Genomic DNA, 21,241 nt, shown 5'->3' with positions numbered 1-21,241 from the left:
AGGCAAAATACTAAGCTAGGAAAACTTTTCACAACTAGGAAAACTCAGAAACACGATGTGAATAAAAGACTATCCGAGTTGAAGTTCATTTGGAAAAAAAATTTTTTTTTTAAAGAACAATATAAAGATTCCATTTTTACTTGAACAGATTCACCAGAAGCTCACTTTTCAAAACACCTTCATTCTGCCCGGGTTTAACATAATAGCTATGCATTTAGTTCAGGATTCAGCAAATGAGTTTTCAGTTAAATTTCTCTATATTTTTCACCAGGTAATACAGATTGCTCATATGGCATCTTCACACAGGAGATGTGAACAGTCTTCTAGTGGCTAATTTCAGTCTTAAGTATTTGACACTTAAAACTCTAATAAAAAAAATCCTTCAAAAGATAATATTTATCAACATAATCTGAGCCAAAGTGGTCTTCTTAAGCCAAAGAGATATGAATCCCAAAGTTGGCCTACACCAAATTTCAGGAAAGGGAGGAAATAATGTCTACAGAAGATTCAAGGGGCATGATTTTATGTACTCTCACCCTAGTATCCTCGGGTCCAAGGAGTTGATGCTAGTTGTCTTTCCTATACATATGGTTATAAAGGTGTTGTCACTTAACTGCTTTTATCAATATTTTTTTTCCTAAGGGAGATCTGTATCTCTTTTTCCCCAGACCAACCACAATGGCATTTGATTCACTGCAAATCCTGCCCTAGTTGAAATCCAAAAGAAACTTGTTCCCTTGATGGCTGTAAGCGTTTCTGGAGTTGTTTTCCCCACCAGCTGTAGTTCCAGGTTATACAATCGACCTTGGTATGCTTCAGTGAACAATAAACTAAGGAGCCAGGTCACCAGGATGGGACCTAGCAACTCCCTCACTTCCTTAAGCTCCCAGCTCAGCTTCTGGTATTTAAATGGCACAAAAATAAGAGATTTAACACTGATGACAGTCTCTTTGTCCCTAACTCCACCATGCCTACAGCCTCCTTGCATTTTAATTAGGGCCAATAGTACATTCCCATTCCAGGCTGAAATCCAATGCTCCCCAGGCTTTATTCTTAGGTGGCATAGCTTAAAGGATAAAAAATTCTTTGTGTGTGTGTATACTTCATCTGCCCGAAAAAAACTGAGAGGAGTGAAGGCATGGGAACTGGGGGGAAAAGAGGAAGCATCCCAGAAAAACATTTCTTCACCTGGCTAGTGTGTGTGTGTGTGTGTGTGTGTGTGTGTGTGTGTTCTTTCTTTCCTAACTTCTCTTTGCAAGCCAGATGTTAAGGCATGGAACAGCTGGGCTAAGTAAAGCTCCACTTTCTGCTTCTGGAAATCCAGACTAGGAACAGCGCTATTGTTCTCATTGATTCTCTTTTTTGTTCCTCCCACCTATTTCTGGTAGGCCAAGATCATAATCTTCTCATATAAGGATATTCACAGAGAAGCTGCATAGGATGGATCCAATGCATACATTTTCCCTTTCTCCTGACACAGAGACCTCTGATTTATCAGAAGTGCTGGGCATTTAATACAGGCAAATGGGGAGTGAGGAATGAAATGGAAATTGCAACTATCTTATAGAAAAAAAGTCTGTTTGTTCTAGTGATATTTAGGTGACTGCGAAAATGGCTGAAACCAAAACACTTCCCATGGAGCCCTTTTTTCTGGCTGAACTTCACTACCTACTATGCATGAAGACACACCTACACATTCCACCATTCGCCACAGGTTCAATTTCTGCATGTTTAAATACAACAGATCAAATATCTTGCTTACTCAGTTCTAATTCATTCATGTGTTATCCATGCCAACAAAATTTTTACTTGATATACTGACGCTTAGCCCAATATAGATCCAGGATCTGATTGATGTAAATTCATAAGCTAAGAGAAGCATTTTTAGAATAGGTAAATGAGAAACTGATAGTTTGTTTCTATATTGTCAGATTAGTCTAAAAAACACCAGTCACTCTATATAAGCTGTCCCCTCACCCCCAGTTTTTTCCAGGTGGGAACTACTGATCTGGGGCAAAATTGAGTAAGATTTCTGGGGAGAATTACAAGCAAATGAAGGAAGACATACAAAACATGTCTTATTACAACTAGTGCTGGGATTAGGATTAGATATGTGTGCAGTCATGCAAGTGTTGGGGGATCTGTTTTTGAAATATTAATATTTTTCAAGGACTTTTTTTGCATTATCTATACTAATAAAAGGGTAATATGCTAATTAGACTGGGTCAACCGGACATCTTCCGGACGGACGGCTTATTTCCAGACAAAGCCACGGTGGCAGGGGCCGAGGCAGAGGCAGTTAGGGGCAATTAGGACAGCTGGGGGGCAAGCAGTTAGGGGGTGATCAGGCCAGTAGGGGAGAGCAGTTGAGGGTGATTAGGCTGGCAGGTGAGGGCAGGCCTAAACCAGCAGTCAGATATCTTCCGAGGGTTCCCAGATTGGAGAGGGTGCAGACCAGGCTGAGACACCCCTCCCCATGCACTAATTTTATGAACTGGGCCTCTAGTTTTCATTATAAACATTTAAAAATGTTTATAGGCTGAAACCGGTTTGGCTCAGTGGTAGAGCGTCGGTCTGCGGACTGAAGGGTCCCAGGTTCGATTCCGGTCAAGGGCATGTATATTGGTTGCGGGCACATCCCCAGTAGGGGGTGTGCAAGAGGCAGCTGTTCAATATTTCTCTCTCATCAACGTTTCTAGCTCTCTATCTCTCTCCCTTCCTCTCTGTAAAAAATCAATAAAATATATTTTTTAAAAATGTTTATAAACATTTTACCTTTTTAAATTTATTTCTTTAATTGAAAAAATTTTAAACAATTATTTTTCTAGGTAATCATTTTTCTTTAAGACAACCATTATACTTTAATATGGGGAAGAAGTATTGTATGCATATTTCCCAAACTGTCACAGATAATATTAAAGAGATATACTTAAGAATCATGATTTAGTAAAATTAAGAATTTGTACTACTTCATCAAAAATATTAAGTGAGATTGACTTTTTTAAGTAAGTACACAGTGCCAGAAGTTTTATTCACCATTAATTTTGTACCATCAATGCCAATGCCAATACAGTGAAAAAGGTAAATAACATCTTAGAGTTATTATAAAAATCACTCTGACTCCATAGACCTCCTGAAAAGGTCTTTAGAATCCACCTGGATCTATAGACCACACTTTGAGAACTGCTGCCTTAAAGGATAAGGTTTTTGTTTTGTTTTTTAATCTTCACTTGAGGATATGCTTGTTTATTTGTTTTTTATTTTAGAAAGAGAGAAAGGAAGAGAGAGATAGAGATAGAAACATCAACTAGTTGCCTCCTGTATTCGCCCTGACCAGGGATTGAACCCACAGGTATGTGCCCTGACTGAAAATCGAACTCACAACATTTTTGATGCATGGAACACACTTCAATCATTTGAGCACCCAGCCAGGGCCATAAGCTTTTATTATTATTTTTGTTAATATATTTTATTGATTTTTTACAGAGAGGAAGGAAGAGAGACAGAGAGCTAGAAACATTGCTGAGAGAGAAACATCGATCAGCTGCCTCCTGCACACCCCCTACTGGGGATGTGCCTGCAACCAAGGTACATGCCCTTGAAAGGAATTGAACCTGGGACCTTTCAGTCTGCAGGCCGACACTCTATCCACTGAGCCAAACTGGTTTCGGCAAGGGCCATAAGCTTTTGACACTACTCATAACATTATCCGTTAACAGGCTAGGATCCTCAGTCAAATGGGGGCAACATAGTTAAGGTTATCAAAAATAAGTGGTGAAGAATTGAAGCAAATTGACTCATCTGTCATATAATTAGTTCTGAGCAATAGTTAAGGCTAAAGACCAGATATGAATGAACAAGATGAGAAAGAATCTGAATGCCATGAATATAATCAATGACCTTTTTAGGGCAAATGAGTGGAGAAATACCACCCCATCCTCCCTCATCTCCCAGCCTCCCAGGAATGAGGGAGCAGAGGAAACTACAGCTGGGCAGGCAGATCCACAAAATGTACCACTGAACATGCCGAGGCTTTTCTGAGATCCTGGGGCCTGCCTGCCTGCCTGTGTCGGAAGCTTTCTTCTAACACTTCCCAGCAAAGCCTTGGGCAACTTCCAAAACCACTATCTTATCTATCAGTCTCCTCATGTGTAATATGAATATAATATTAATACCTTCCCCATGTGATTGTGGTAAGGAGTACAGAGCTTTGAGCGTAGTGCCTAGGAGAGTAAACACCCAGTAGACATTATCTTACTAAAAATAAGAAACATAGAGTGTATTGATTCACTGCCCAGCACTCAGAAACTTTCACCACATTTATAAGTGCTTCATCAGCCCCTTGTCTCGCCAGTGTCAGGTGTTAGAAAAGGTTACTGCCTCCCTCCAGCTAGACGGGGAAGCCTGTCTGGACCTGTCATTTCATCCTTGCTGCTTTGAGGGTGAGGCTTTCTCGCCAACAAGAGAAATCTGATGCTTAAATAGGAAAACGCATCCATTAATGGGCAAATCAGTATGTCAAAGTGGAAGTGTTTATTCCATAGTAGAATTATCTTTCATCTTTTCCTAAAATTGTTTCTACTGGTGTGAAAGGCATGTCTGAAAAACAAAGGAATTGTTTTTTAAAAATTGAAACGACCAAAATATTTAACTTACCAACAGAAAAACTTATCAGCCTTGCCTTTTTGCTCTTCTCAGTGGCAGACAAAATAATGTCCCCTACAAATGATGCCCACACCTAATACCCAGAAACTGTGAGTAGGACACCTTACACAGCAAACGGAACTCTGAGATGGGGAAAAGTTATCCATGATGATTGTGGGGAAGGGGCAGCCAAGGTCTTTAAAATGCAGATAGAGGCAAGAGTCACTCGGAGAGAGGGTGCACAGAACATGGGTGCAGAGAGATGCAGCACTGCTAGCTCCGGAGACAGAGCCTGGGGCGCATGTCAAGGAATGTGGGTGGCTGCTAGCAGCTGGAAAGTGCAAGGAAACCCATTCTGCCTCAGCTCCTCCTGAAAGGAATGCTGGCCTGACAACACCTGGGTTTTAGCCCAGTGGCGTCCAGGCTGGCCTTCTGAGCTACAGAACTGTAAAATAATAACCCTGTGCTGTTTAAGCCACTAGGTTGGTAGTCATTTGTTACCAAGGTTATCCAGTCACCCGTGCAGCCAGGTTACTAGGTGAGGACTAGCAACTCCTCTGGCTTCGCCAACCTCGCCAGTGCAGCATCCAGCCATTGAAATCCCACAAAATCAGGTACTTAGCACTAAAGACAGTGCCCGGCTTAAAGATTTGGATTCAAAAGGTTTGGGACACAAACATATCCATATTTAACTGGTGATTCTATTAGAAATGGTTGGTGGTCCACACTCAGAGACATTCATTTCTACGCTTAAGGAGTTTACAATTTAGATGCAGAGTAAATGCAATTCTAATCCCTAACAGATAAAGAAATATGCATACCTCCCAGATAGACCAACAGCCAGGGACAAGGGTGTAAGGCTGGAAATGGCCCAGAACACAGAAATGCTTCCATACGCTGATGCTGACAAAAACGGTTTGCAGCCCAGCCCGTAAGGCTCAGTGGTTGAGCCATTAACCTATGAACCAGGAGGTGACAGTTTGATTCCCGAGCAGGGCACATGCCCAGGCTGCAGGCTTGATCCCCAGTGTGGGGCATACGGGAGGCAGCCGCTCAATGATTTTTCTCTCATCATTGGTGTTTCTAAATCTATCTCACTCTCCCTTCCTCTCTGAAATCAATAAAAATATATTTAAAAGAAAACACAAAAAGGGTTTGTATAATTAAGCCCAATGAGACCTCTGCCTGCTCTCCCCTCTGTGGCCAGTGCTTCCAGCTTGGGAGCAGGTCAAGTAGCCCTGGCAGCCTTCTACACTCTCATGGAGAAGCATCCCCGAGGAGCACGGACCTGAGCCGGATCCCTCCCTAGCCTCCCACCTGTCCCACCTGCTTCTTTAGGAGGAGGTGGTGAAGTGCTGGTCCAGGGCGTGTCATCTTCAAACTGAACCCAGTTGCTGATGGCTGAAGCCAGGTCAGGCGGGGGCTGCGCAGGGCTCCCGGGAGGAGAGGCCGCTTCAGAGATGAGGCCCATCTTCTCGGAGGAGTCATCCTGCTCCGAGTGGGAGAGGTCCTGAGAGCCTCCATCCGCCACATGGTTCTCCCCGGAGGAGCTCTCGGACTGGTCTGAGGATGATGACCGGCCCGCAAGGTGCTCTTCAGTGGCTCCTGAAACAGACACCAGACAGCACATCATTCACGTGGGGAGGGTGGAAAAACAAAGGATGGGCAAGGGGTGATCACAGGACTAAACAGTCATGCCCATCGGCCTCTATGCCAAAGGAGGGCTTTCCTAGCAATGTTTTTAAAACTATAACCTCAGCATGACCAGGCTGAGATTGGGGTAGTCTTGCTCACTGCTCTTATCTCAGCATCTATACCAATTCTTGAGGGTCACGAATAAAAATGCCCACAGAGGCCAAGCAAGAAATATAACTTGAGTCGAAGGAGAAAAGCAAAAGGCAATAGGGACTGCTAGAGAGTATGGCTATACTGGAGAGCTTCTGCCTGGACCAAAGACATTTCAATTTAAACCTCAAACTCCTTGCAGTCCTAACTACACACCTGCAGGCTTCCAGGTGCAAACCCTGCACCAATGATAGCTAAACGTGGCAGAGGCTCTTCCCCTCGATTTGTTTCACTTTATTGGTCCTGAAACATTTAACTGCTTTCAAATAATTGTGTGGGGTTTTTTCGTTTTTTTTTTAAAGAACTATATTCTGGTTGTGGTGGTGGTTACACAAATCTATATATGAAAAATTCATCAACTTTACGTAAAAAGTGGTCCATTTTACTGTGTGAAAACTTTTTAAAAATATTTTTTTATTGATTTTAGAGAGGAAGAAAGAGGGAGAGACAGAAACATCCATGATGAGAGAGAATCATTGACTGGCTGCCTCCTACATTCCTCCCCTAGCCCAACCCACACACACACACATGCCCTGACCAGGAATTAAAACGTGACCTCCTGGTTCACAGGTCGGTGGTTAACCACTAAGCAAAAACCGGCCAGGCACTGCATAAAAACTTTTTAAAAACTCAAACTAGCAAACAAACTAATAAAGCCTTTAGATTAGCATGGTCAAATAAATAAATAAATGAACCACATATGTAATTTTAAATGTTCTAGTAGCCACATTAAAAAAAAGTAAGAAGAAACTGGCAAGACTACTTTTAATAATATATATTTCAACCCAGTATGTTGAAAATGTATAATTCCAACACGTAATTGATATAAAAGTTGTTAAAGAAAAATTTAACTTTTACTAGGTCTTTGCAATCCATTGTGGGCATTTCCAACTTTCAGCACAATTCAGTGCAGACTAGCCACACTTCCAGGACTTGTAACGGAAACACACCTCAGAACTCACACTTGCCAGGTGCTGTGAAGGAAGCGGGCTGGTTTCGGTGTAGCAGAGGCAGCTGCAGTAGAACAGGATCAGCTGGCATGGCTCTGCAACTATTTGTACCCTACCTTGAACTTCGTGCCTGGGCACCAGTTCCCTAGAAGTCAGGTTGGCGATCTTCATCATGATCATGGATGGCAGTTATAGAGCTTTTCCATGAGCCAGGCACACACATTCATTCATTTCCTCCTCACAGCCACCGGAAGGTAGGTACTGCGGTTATCCGTGCTGCACGGATAGACTGCCGCACAGAGATGTTGGATAAAAAAATCTATCCAAGGGCACCTCCCTCATCTGTGATGGAGCCAGGATTTGAGCCCAAGCAATCTGCCTCGACAGCCTGTCACTCTCAACAGCTACGCTTTAAAAACTTGAGAAAAATCCAAGTTGCTGCTGGGAGTAACAACCCAAAGAGCAGAGGGTAAAGTACATTGTAAATATAAAGTTTATGCTGCGTGGAAGACAGCAGCCAATACTTGTGCTGTTTCCAGGCCTTTCTCCGGGAACCCAAGGCTCCTAAGATGCTTCCTCCAGGTTTCTAAGCAGAAGAACCTGCATCTCAGGAAGTGACAGCAGGCTGGCTCTTGTTTCCACCTGAAGATCCCACCCAAAGAACAATCAAGTGGAAGCCATAGCCAGCAGGTGTGCTTCTCTGCCAGTCCTTTCCCTTAGGACACATGTGTCAAACACAAGGCCCGCGGGCCAAATCCGTCCCGCCAGGCCTTGCAATGTGGCCCGCACCGCGCTGTCATCACTGCACTCCACTGCGTTTCCATCACAATGACAGTTTATGACTGTTCAGTAAACCATTCTGCCCGCGATTTAGGCTGGATTTTAGATTTTGGCCCCTTCTCTGATTGAGTTCGACACCCCTACCTTAGGAAATGAAAGCACCGCTTACCCTCAGAAGGGACGGGGAAGAGTGGATCCTCGCTGAAGGAGACCCACTCCGACTGCTGGGTAGCGATCACATGGTCCAAGGTCGTCATGCTAGGAAGGTGCTGGGCATCGTCACACTGCTGGCTTCAGGCAGACCCCAGAGTCGTGTCTGGGGTGGGGTAAGGGTATGGTAGCGGGGCGCACTTGGGCCTAGGAATCTGTTACGGTGATCTTGCAGGTGGCAGCACTCAGAATGTAGCCAGATTGCCTTTGATTAATCTGCCAATTAGAAATCTGTTAAAAAAATAAATAAAATTTAAAAAGGATACATAACATTATACCCAATCTACTCAGGTCTAGGGCCCTTTTAAATATATATATTATTGATTTCAGAAAGGAAGTGAGAGAGGGAGAGAGAGATAGAAACGTCAATGATGAGAATCATCCATGGGCTGCCTCCTGCACGCCTCCCACTGAGGATTGAGCCTGCAACCCGAGCATGTGCCCTGACTAGGAATCGAGCCATGACCTTCTGGATCATAGGCTGACATTTAACCACTGAGCAACACCAGCCAGGCAGGTCCAGGGCTTTCAACACTACCCACGAAGAGGTCTGGGTAGTGCCCACTGGCCTTACTGTTCTGTGCCCCTGTCTTGCTCCCACTTCTACCACTCCTTTAGCATCAAGATCTCTGCATGTGCCACCACATCAGACTTGTAAATAACACAAATGTAAGCAATTAGATCCTCCTGTTCCCCCAATTATTTCAGTATGGGAATATTTTTAACTATGCTATAACGCCATCATTGTAAAACAAATATTAAAATTTCCCAAAGTACTTTCACGTTCTCTTACCAAATGGCGAAGTAAAAGCATGCTCGTTCCTATTAAATCAGTGCGGTTTCTTGCCTTAGGCAGGTAGCTCTTGGCAAGCCTGAGTTAAAACATTGGCAGAAACCCAACAATCTCCAGATGGTATATCCAAGCACCGTTTACCAATTTAAAAAAATAGAAATGGAGGCATTTTGTTCATTTGGAGTAAGGGGGTAGGGCATATTTGCTTTAAGGTAAAATGTGTGTTAAACACATTCTGATTCTAGGCCCATGTGAATTAATACATAAAAGCTTAGCCTTTACTTTTACTGCAATTACATTCTAAGCATATAGAAGGATACTTTACAGACTTATGATTTTGTTTGTAGTATTACTGCCCTTTTACAACTTTATTTTTTTTATTTTTTTATTTTTAAAAAAATATATTTTATTGATTTTTTTACAGAGAGGAAGGGAGAGAGATAGAGAGCCAGAAACATCGATGAGAGAGAAACATCGACCAGCTGCCTCTTGCACACCGCCCATCGGGAATGTGCCCACAACCAATGTACATGATCCTGACTGGAATCGAACCTGGGACCTTTCAGTCCGCAGACCGACGCTCTACCACTGAGCCAAACCGGTTTCGGCAACTTTATTTTTTTTTAAAGGTATGAAAGAGAATTTATTTAGCTTTGTGAGGCTTTACTTTCACAATAATAATATACCCGTGGCACAGGAAGACCCTTTAAAGTTTCATATATTGCTTTAATAAAGTAAATATTTATGTTGATTTTATGAAGCTTTCAGACATTAAGTTTGAGAAAGTTAATGATTAGCATAATTTGCACACATTATACAATCAAAACGGTAAAGTAAACCAAAGAACAAGATTTTCTTAACACCCCTAGAAACATAATAGCAATTTCTATTCAAACATAATACTTCTGCTATATTAATTTTGATGTCTGATTTTATACTGGCTTATTTCCCCACCCCCCACCCCCGTGAAAATAGGTTACTGATAATCTTCTGTGTTAACTCTTAATACCCCAAAGTCACTGGCTATGCCTTGGCTCTATTATTATTGTTTAGAGTAGGATGTGCTTACTAAGCCAGTTATACTCCAGTAATTTTGTGAATGAAAAAGAAAAAAATGCTAAAAGAATTAAGAACAAATAATAGAGTCACTATTTCATCTATCCTCATCCTATTTCAGGAAAATCACTTCCAAAAAGCAATTCTGCCTGATAAATTAATGTTTAAACAGAAACTGAAAGAAAAGTGAAATAATGGGAAATCTATGATGGTTTATTAGACATTGTGCGCTTTTAATAGTTCAACACTGGTAATACTTGATAACCAAGAGTAAATTAATAGACTAACATTTTTAAATGTGTACTTTAATAAGTATAAACTATATCAACAATTAGGTAAGCTTGTGGAAAAGCTGCCAAGATACATAAATTAAGAAACACAGTATCTAAGTTTTCTACATTTTTTTTCTTTTCTTTTTTAAAATATTGAAGTTGTTAATGTACAATTTCTCATTAGTCATTTTGGAAGTCCTTTATTGTAAAGACTATTCTTTGTTTGATAACAAACAGCAGCCAGTGTCGTGATTATTCAGGACCTCCACGTTGGATATATTCGATTTCTTCTTGAGAGACAAGTTTTCTTCTGTATTTCTGAGGTTATGTTTTTATTATTTCTGCAGTGTCTGGTGGATCCTGATGCATCAGCCAATCTGACAATTTACTTCCCTTAGAATGCTGTGAAATTGAAGAAGAGTGAGAAGGTACTCCTGTTGACCTCACAGCTTCTAATACATTTGGTTTAAGATGATCTCTTCTTTTAGGGAATCTTATTAATGGAGTATGTGGCTTGAATACCTGCACGACCCTGCCGGCCGACGCCATCTTGCTGCCCATCCTGACCGGGAGCAGGTGCAGCTTCCGGGGCGCGGGCCAGCCGTGGGGAGGACCGGAGCCCCGGGCGGCCGGAGGCGGGCCCCTTGACAACTTTAACCTTGCTCTTACTCTTATGATGACTTGATAAAATCTGAATTAATGAAAAATTAATGATTTTTTCTGCAAAAGAGCTACTGATTGACCTTGTACAATATTAGTTCTTACTACTCACAGTATTCATTTTAGTCTAGAAGAGTTGAACTCATAGCCTTCTAAAAAGAAAATTGTATTATAGGTTATTACTTGCAGTAGGTAATCTATGCTGTGGAAAATCAGCATAAAAACATTAACAGCTTTGGGTTGGGGGGGGAAGGTTGTAATTAAAGCAATTACTTTTGTTGTATGATGCTTCCTAAAAACAACTAGTGTTTGTATAGAATTTACGATTTTTAGTATTTTCACTCAATAATTCATTTGATTCAATAGTCACTTTAGTAGAGTAAGATAGGTATTAATATCATTATTTTATAGATGAAGAAATCTGGGTTGAATAAGTGATTTACCCAACAGTATTTTTATTTCCAGGTCCTTGTTTTGTTTCTCCAGGCTTTTAAGTGAAAGAATTCACATATCCCAGGACACTGACAAATTAATTCTCTCCCTCCCCCACCCCAAACACATAAATGTCACCCAAAAATGATCAAGCAGGTGTGTTAGATACGCCCCTTGAACCCAGGTCTTTCAATGCCAAAACACTCTAATCTTTGGGTCATAAAAAATTCATTAAAAAGTACTAGAGAATATATAATAACTACCACCCAGCTGAAACAATTTACAAATATCAATTATGATGGAACCATGATAAAATGATCTATGAAACTCCCCATGTGGAAACCCGCTAGGGCACCCAAGCTGTACAGAAGGTGTAAGGCCGAGAAATATCTCTCCCAAGTCCCTCTCCTAAGATCCTTACCAACCACGAACCAGACATGTGCAAACTGACTGGAGAATGCAGTGCTCCAAACCAGATCTCCCAAAGAACCACATAGAGCCCAGCCCCCAAGAGCTGATTTCCCATGAAGCCTTTCTCTGGCCCAAACGCTGGAGTAACTCAATGTGGTAATGGCTGCAGGCCAAGATAAAACAGTAAAATTGAAGAGTCAGATGCCTCCTCTCCCAACAGCAGCAACATGTAAAGCAGGTCCAAGAACAACAGAAGAGCCACAACACATGTCCACATGCTGACACATGCAATGTTGCAGCTCAGTGGGGAAAACATCCTGCAGATCTCGTGATAATGAATTCACTGAAATTCACAGTATGACTGTGGATGGGGAAAGGTTGTGGGAAAGAAAAGAAGGAAAAGGGTGAAGGTTGTGGGGGGGAATACTTGGAAATTTTAGAGCTCAACGGATTTAAAGACCAATAGTTCAGCTCTCAAGTTTTACAGATGAGAAAACTGAGGCCTAAGGAAATTAGGTATAGCAATGGAGATTAAAAGCATGAGCCCAGGAGATAAGACTGTCCAGACTTCAGTCCTCGGGTCACCCTGGAACAGCAAGAATAACAAAACTCAAGAGCCCCAAAGATCTATCTACTCCATACTCGTGAATCTCAGATGCAGGCATGGACTGGTTAGATAATGAGAAGTCCCATACCTGGCAGAAATTACAGAGAAGCCCATGAAATGGATTTCCGGTATTTGCCAACATACAACCACATCGTCCAATAAGCCATCAGACGCCATACCTTGAGTGCTGTGCTAGCAGCTGGCAACCACAGAGGAACCCAATAATTGTGAGGCTAAGTTCACACCGGGATTGGTTTCTCGGGGAAAAACCTCACCCTGTTTTTAGAACGTGAATCACAAAGTGAGGCTTAGGATCATCACCACAAATGAGCAGTGACTCAGTACCAGCAGCAGCACTGACCGAGAGACATTACAGATTTCATTGAGGACTCCAGGTTGCCATTCCAGAGAAGCTTGTTTCTCAGCACCCTTTACACACTAAAATTTGGGGGTGGGGAATGCAGTTGGGTGATAGGATTGGGAGTCACAGAAATAGATTTGTCATCAGCATTCAGGAGTCCTGTGTATCCAGAAATGCACTTGGCAGTCTTTGAGACAGTGACCTGCAAGCAGTCTGCAAGCTATCTGGGGAGATGAAGCTACACAGAAGAGCAAATACAAGAAATCCAGGAAGAACTGCCTATAGGAGGATATACCAAAAATGCTGTTTGGCCACAGAGAGATCTACAAGGGCTGGAAGCATAAGGGGCTGGGCTAGTTCTTGGATTTGAAGGACATCCCTGATTCTGGACTTTTGTGAGGGAAGAGTAAGGACATCCTTGGGACATAAGTGACGATTAAGATTCAGACCTTGCCGAAAATGGTTTGGCTCAGTGGATTGAGCATGGGTCTGCGGACTGAGGGGTCCCCGGTTCGATTCAGGTCAAGGGCATGTACATTGGTTGTGGGCACATCCCCAGTAGGGGTTGTGCAGGAGGCAGCTAGTCGATGTTTCTCTCTCATCGATGTTTCTAGCTCTCTATCCCTTCTATCCCTCTTCCTTCCTCTCTGTAAAAAATCAGTCTGATGAGAGCTGAGATGTCTACTGAGGAAATGTGGGAGCAAAGGATTGGTGGCCTTAATGACTGAGAAGAAGAGTTCAGTAGGAGGAGATGGGAAAGTTCAAGAGTGACTCAAGGTAGAGGAACTCAACTTTCCTCAGACTCTTGGTGATGGAAGCTATCGGCACATGGGACCTCAGTGTGTCCCAAAGGATAGGAGTCTGCATCAGCAGGAGCATATCTTGGGTACCCTGTGCTGGGCCCATTCAGGGCCTGAGGGTTCAAGGACGAGCAAGACAGCATCACAAAATCTTCAAGTAGCTTACAGTAGATTGCAGGGAGGTACAACAACAACATAAAACAATCACACAGTAGGCTTTCTAAACTACAGTACTGGTTATCCATAAAAAACACTAACAGCAGAGAGTAAGGGCTTTAAAAGACTACAGAGGCCCTGGATGGTGTGACTCCGTTGGCTGGGCATCATACTAAGGTTTCCAGTTCGATTCCCAGTCGGGGCGCTTGCCCAGCCTCAGGCCCAATCCCTGGTGGAAGGTATGCATGAGGCAACCATTCAATGTCTCACTCTCACATTGATCTTTTTCTCTCCCTTTCTCTATCTCTTTTCCTGTTTGTCTGTCTTCAAGATAATTTATTCTTCCTTCTATCATTTTCATTCTCCTATTAAGCTCATCTTATAAAGTTTTCTTCTCAGTTACTCAACTTTTCCATTCTAGAATTTTTTGATTATTTTATAGTTTCTATTTCTCTGTTGAAATGCCCTATATATTCACCTATTATACAATATTTTCCTTCAGTTCTTTTAACATATTGATAATAGCTGCTTTAAATGCTTTGTCTGCCAAATCCAAACTCTGAGCCATTTGGGGATTAGTTTCTGTTGGCTTTTTCTTTTCATGTGAGTAATATTTTACTATTTCTTTATATACCTAATCATAGCTAATAATACCCTGAAGACTTTCTGCATTTGATCTTTCTCTGGGGGGAAAAAAAACAACACACAAAAAACCTGTGTGGTTTTTTTTTGTTTGTTTTTTTGTTTTTTTTTATACCAGTAGTCAATCTGCCTGCTCACCTGATCTTTTATAGGCTTGGTTTTCTACTTTTTGGATGGATTTATGAAAAGCCCATTTTCAATCCTGAAGACAACACTTTTGGCAAATTTCATATAGTTTCAATCTGTACCGTACATGTGCACTCCAGCCCAGCCAAGTGTTCCCTGGGCACACCCAGACTCACTTCTATTCCCCCTTCTCCATGCAACTCTCTCCTTTCTAGTGCCCTGCCCTGCAGATTCCAGATACTTCAATCGCCCCATGCTCTGATCTCTGTTTCTTTATTTCAGCAGGACTGCTGTGACAGAGTAGACTCCAACATACTACCTACAACCAGAAAACTCTTCCTTGGAAGAGGGCCAAGATTATGACCATCAGACTCACCTCATGAGTTTTCCTTCTCTCAGGATCAAAATATTGTGCTTTCTGTTGTCCAGTACCTGTAAAGAGTTGTCTCATACATTTATTTCATCCAGCTGTGTGATTGTTTACTGCAGAAGGACTGGTTTGTTGCCAGTTATAGCCAGAAATGGAAGCCCTTTCCTAAAACATTCCTTTCTGACACAGGTTCATTTTTTTCAAAAATGTCAGTTTAGATCGTCCAAATCAGGGTGATTTTATACTGATAGCCTGGTAATATCAATTAGGAGTTTTATACAACTTCCATAAATTATATCATCTGAGAAGGAAAGGAGGATTTAATGTAGCTAGATGGATTAATTCCATCCCTTCAGAACTGGGACAGGGTTTTATTTTGTATTATGCTTTATAATACCACAACATAATTCTTGTTTGGTTAGTGATCCAAAAGGGGTTATTTAAATCTGAGAATTTGGCCATCTTTGCCTTATATCTCTTTGCCACATATACTCAACTAGAAAGCTTTAAAACTGTCTGCATCCACTTATTGAGTTGTGAGGCTACTGGCAAACACTGTCCAGCTGTCTGTTTGGGGTTTATGCAGAAACATCTTAAACAAGTTCTAAAATTAGATCTCAGCCCAAACCGGTTTGGCTCAATGGATACAGCGTCAGCTTGGGGACTGAAAGGTCCTGGGTTCGATTCCAGTCAAGGGCATGTACCTTGGTTGCAGGCATATCCCCAGTAGGGGGTGTGCAAGAGGCAGCTGATCGATGACTCTCTCATCGATGTTTCTAACTCTCTATCTCTCTCCCTTCCTCTCTGTACAAAATCAATAAAATACATATTTTAAAAAAAAAAAATAAATAAGTAAATAAATAAATAAATAAAATTAGATCTCAATGCCAATTCCAAACTCCAAAGTAAGGCCTTAGCTCTTTTCTGATCAAGAACAAACATCTAAATGTCAAAAGGAAAACTGAGAAGAAAGGGAGGATGGGAAAAATGAGAATGCATGGATTCTACGTATTTCTTTAGAGCTTTCTTCAAAACAAGACATTCAAGAAACTTACTGAGCATCTACTACGTACTCAGAATTGTGCATGTTACAAGAACACAAAATACTAAGCATGGTTTTATATTCTGAGATCTCTGTCACAGTGGCCTGAGAAATCATAAAAGTTTATTCAGGAAGTCAAAGTAACCATGCTACTTGCTTCATAACTTCCCAGAATAAACAAAAGCCAGGAAGGCGCCGATTACCCTATGGCAAAGGCCTTAATCAGATAAAAGGTTTGGAATACTGCTCCTCTTCCTTCTTTTTCCCCCCCTCCTCCCCCCACTTCCTTTTTCTTCCAAATTCTTTTCTCTTATGAACATCAGAGTTCATTTCAATAGAACCTGAACACAGTTCACTGGAGAACAGACACACACTCTCAATGAGCACATATGTACACCCACACTCGGACACATACACACACACACACACACACACACACACACACACACACACTTTAATTAACAATTGCTTTGATATTCCTGAAAGGAAAATATTGAGTGGCCTGACTGTTTGCTTTTCCTATATTTTTGTAATTTTTTTGTTTAAATATTCCTTTCTTTAAAAACAGACTGACCATTCTTCTTCTATCAGAAACTGGTGAGTAGAATGAACCTCAAGCCAAATATATATGAGGAAGAACTTCAAAAGGACTATATGTTATATTTTAACTATAATCAATATTTACCCATGATTCTCTTATAAAGTAAATCTCTCCTATTTCTCTCTTTCAGTCACACATACCATCATCCCCTATCCTTAGATGTCTGTTCTCGTTCTCTCTAAAGTCACATTATTTGTGTGTATACATGTACACACATATGTAAATACATAAACACATATATATGTACACGCGCGTGTGCACACATGCACACCCCTAAGGTTGTAATTACAAATATTCTATTGTGTGAATATTTGTAAAAATCCTGGTGGCTCTGCTATCCATCAGCTCCATGGCCCTACATTCGGAGTTAAGGATCTAAGTCACACTTGGCTTGAAAAACTGGCTCTCTGATCTTCGGTGCATTCCTGAGGCAGTGACCCAGAAGGATATCCCCGGGTACCTGAACATTGTGTCACGTTCAGTGAATGACCATGGTGGAAGGTCAAGCTTTAAAATCTGCAGAACGCAACGCTTTCCAGTACTTTAAACTCTTAGAAGTCACTGGCTTATTCCATCTTGGTAAACTCATCTTGGCTGACTTCTTTGGTTCCATATCTGGAACAGGGATGCTAACATTGTGCTTGTATAAAGGTAGAGAGTTGGTGTGGATCATTTCTTTCCATCTATATTTTAGAGTCATGAGTGTATCACTTTGAATGTTCCATCACGAGACTGTCAGTTTCCTAGGAGACTACAGGAGGCTTGTGAGTCCCAATGATGGCCATATTTCCAGGGCATAACCCTAAGACTTTCCAAGAAGCTTAACAAAATATTAATATTATATCTCATTCAAGTGAAGATGCCATAGATTGTAAAATGCATCTAACTTCAGAGATTAGAAAGTATTTTAAAATATGTATATACATACATATAATTCTTAGAATCAATACATTCTTATTTTTATTCCAAATACTTAACAAAATTATAATTAGCATATATTTCCAGTTTGCAAATAGAAACAGAAGGTCATGACTTATTTCTCTTTTTTAATGTATTTTTTTTATTGATTTCAGAGAGGAAGGGAGAGAGAGAGACAGAAACATCAATGATGAGAGAAAATAATTGATCAGCTGCCTCCTGCATGCCCCTACAGGGGATTCAGCTCGAAACCCAGGCATGTGCCATTGGAATCAAACCCGGGACCTTTAGGTCCACGGGCCAAAGCACTATTCACTGGGCCAAATCAGTAGGGTGTCATAGATTATTTCAATTCATTTTTATAATAGCCCTGAGATAAGTAAAGCAGACATTTCTCTCACTTGATATATAACGGAACTGGCTCAGAGAGGTTGCTTGACCAGTCTAAGGTCACAGCTAACTATGAGAGATTTGGGACAGGATCACAGCACTATTTTATTATGCCACATTCTGCCTTCCAGAAAACAGGTATAACAAATGTGTTAGCTGTGTCACCAGCATTCATTTCCCATCATCATCTGGCACCAGAAGATGTATCATTATCGGTTGAGTCAGTCACTGTAGTTTCTATTCCTGCTTTCCCAGCCTCCCTTGTACCTCAGGATTGGCACTTGGCCAAGTTTTGGGCAATGAGACATAAATAGACGTATGATGAGAAATAAAATTCTGAGAAATATTTTTTGTCTTTGTTTTGTTTCACATGTATTGCTCATGCATCCCTAATCTTTCTCACTTTCTCTTCTTTTCTATCTTGAATACGATCATGATGGCTGGAGCTACATTAATTATACTACAGCCATGAGGAAAGGCTAAGAGAATAAGAGCCACTAGCCTTGATGTCACTGAGCCACAGAACCAATATCAATGATCATGCATCTCTATATTTATTATGTGTGGTAAATTTTTGTTTAAGGTATTAAAATCAAGTTTTCTACATGCAGGTTTATGTAACTCTAATAAAATAGGAGTGAGAAATTGTGGTAAGCAGAATTCTACAATGACCCTCATGATCTCTACACCCTGGTATTACTGCTGTGATTATATTATAATGCATGGCAAAAGGAATTTTGCAGATGCAATTAAGGTTATTAATCAATTGACATTAAGATAAGATGACTATCCCGGTGAGCCTAACCTGATCAATGAACCATTGAAAAGCAAAGTTTTCTTTGGCTGGTAGCAGAAGAGAAAATCAGAGAAATTCAAAGTGTGAGGGGGAGGCTCTCCACTACTGAGACAAAAGAGGCGAAAATGGAGGGTAAGGGTGGCCCCTAGGAGCTGAGAGTGGTAACCAATAGCCAGCAAGAAAAAGGGAATTACAATCCTACAACCACAGGAACTGAATTCTGCCAACAACAGGCATGAGCCTGGAGGAAATCCTGAGTTCTGGGTGAGGACATAGTGGCCAACCTTTAATTTCAGCCTTCTGATGCTCTAGGCAGAACACACACCCATGCTGTGCCCTTATAGTACAATAGTTTAAAATGGGAGAAGAATTTATAACTCAATATCTGGAGGCCTAGGCAAAGCCTTCGTTAAATAATTTTTCCTATATAGATAAGGGACTGAACTTCAACTAAATCAACTATTACCCATCGTACAGAGTAAATAATGAAAATAGTAAAAAAATCCAAAAAAAACACACAATTATAAATGTAGCACTATAGAACGTATTTTGTATAGAATTCTCTCTCTGGAAAGTTTAGTTTCTTTTTCTGCCTTGCTTATTACTTAGGCCACTGCAAGATTAGCTGGCCTTTCCAGAGACCTGGGGCAAGGCTGGAAGGGTGATCATTTTTATTGCAAAATGTTGAAGAATAATTCTGGGTATCTTTCCTTTGAGCAGCAGGAGGCCAACAAAGAGTCAACCAGTCTTCTGGAGATGAGTGGTGGTGATGGTTGCACAACAATGTGAATGTATTTAATGCCACTGAACTGTGCACTTAAAAATGGTTAAAATCTTAAGTTTTATATTATATGTATTTTAACAAAAATTTTAAAAGTTATTTTCTAAAAAGAGAGTATGCAAGCTGAAGTTATGTAAAGAAATCATAATCAAAGGGAAAACTATGACTGCTCTGTAACCTTTAAAACTTGTTGTCAAAACATTAAAAATTCCTACTATTGATATTAGGGCTTGAGAAATAGATAAATTTTAAAAATAATACAATGAATATTACTTTCTATATTGTAATTTAAAATATTAGAAGCATTTAAAATTAAAATAGTTTATTTCTTTCAGAAAAAAAGATGACAGCGTCTGGAATCAGGATGGGGCAATATGGAGAAGAGGAGGTAGCTAAAACTTATTTTGATGGTACAATCTACAGGATCTACTGATGAATGATACCACATAGAGCACATGTGTCAAACACAAGGCCAGCGGGCCAAATCCGTCCCGCCAGGCCTTGCAATGTGGCCCGCACCGCGCTGTCATCACTGCACTCCGCTGCGTTTCCATCACAATGACAGTTTATGACTGTTCAGTAAACCATTCGGCCCACAATTTAGGCTGGATTTTAGATTTTGGCCCCTTCTCTGATTGAGTTCGACACCCCTAACATAGAGGGAGGGCAGAGGTGGAACAGCGGTGGCTGAGTAGACAATACTGCCAATGACTGGGGTAGAGGAAAGGAGTTAGAATTTAGGGGTAAAATAAGCATTTCTCTTTAATTTTTCTTTTTCCTTTCCTTCTTTTCAGCATTTCTTTTTAAATATGATGCTTCTAAGTAAGGATGCTTCGGAGACTCCAAGTGCGATGTCAACCAAGCATCTGGACACGGGAGTCTGGTGCTCAAGGCTGGAGATGCAAATTGGGAAGTCATCATTCCACAGAATGAACCTGATCGTCTAAGGAGCAAAAGAGGGACTGGCCGATGCTCTCACACAGGCGCCTGGTCCATGTGGCGGCAGCACTCACTATGAGGCTCCATTCAGGTCCTAGGACCCTATGACTTCAAACGGGCCACAAAGAGAAGAGATGCCTGCTTAGGGAGTACTGCCACGTTCTGCCCTTCAGTCCAAGGCAGAGGTCCTGAACCAACAAGGCCACTCACTTGGAAACAAGAAGAGTTTGAAATGAGAGTCTTTGAATTCTAGACTTGAAAAAAAATTTTTGAATACGCTGCTAAAGAACTAGGTATAGACAAGAGCAAATATCCAAGGTGATAACCGTCAGCAGGAAAGGGGAAAGTACCAGTCATGCCACAACAAGGGTTGGAATTTCCTAAAACTACAGGCAATTTTATAATTCTGAATGGGTATTAAATGAGATAATGTGAGTGACAGTGCTCTGAGGACTGCAGAGCATTATTCAAAAAACAAAGTCTGCACAGTGCTGTCAACCAAGCAGCAGAATGTGGAAAGGGAGGGGACCCTCAGAACAGTTGTGTGCTTTGGAGTCGCTACTGGGGCTAGGAATCACTATCTCTGATTGGTCAGGAAGGCAAAGGCACAAGGAGGGGAAGCAGCTGGGGTAGCCCTTGTTTATTTTTTTAAAATATAT

General features: G+C 41.1%; 1 protein-coding gene and 1 pseudogene across 4 annotated transcripts in view; both read right to left on the bottom strand.

The window, feature by feature from the left end:
* The window catches only part of STON2 (stonin 2), a 124,918-nt gene that overhangs the window by 81,921 nt on the left and 21,756 nt on the right, over positions 1 to 21,241 (bottom strand). For 3 of the 4 annotated variants that reach the window (XM_036429820.2, XM_036429838.2, XM_036429848.2), the window contains exons 2-3: positions 8,389 to 8,660; positions 5,971 to 6,249 (exon numbers count right to left, since the gene is read on the bottom strand). In XM_036429820.2, the coding sequence (XP_036285713.1) occupies positions 5,971 to 6,249; positions 8,389 to 8,476 (367 nt within the window). In that variant the 5' untranslated portion in view covers positions 8,477 to 8,660. The remainder of the gene's footprint in view (positions 1 to 5,970; positions 6,250 to 8,388; positions 8,661 to 21,241) is intronic. The other variant, XM_036429830.2, reaches the window with a different exon arrangement.
* On the bottom strand, positions 10,189 to 11,147 carry LOC118714481 (annotated as a pseudogene).

The sequence above is a fragment of the Pipistrellus kuhlii genome, unplaced genomic scaffold (assembly GCF_014108245.1).
Source record: "Pipistrellus kuhlii isolate mPipKuh1 unplaced genomic scaffold, mPipKuh1.p scaffold_m20_p_1, whole genome shotgun sequence".
Taxonomy (NCBI): domain Eukaryota; kingdom Metazoa; phylum Chordata; class Mammalia; order Chiroptera; family Vespertilionidae; genus Pipistrellus; species Pipistrellus kuhlii.
This window is presented reverse-complemented; position numbering and strand designations above follow the sequence as displayed.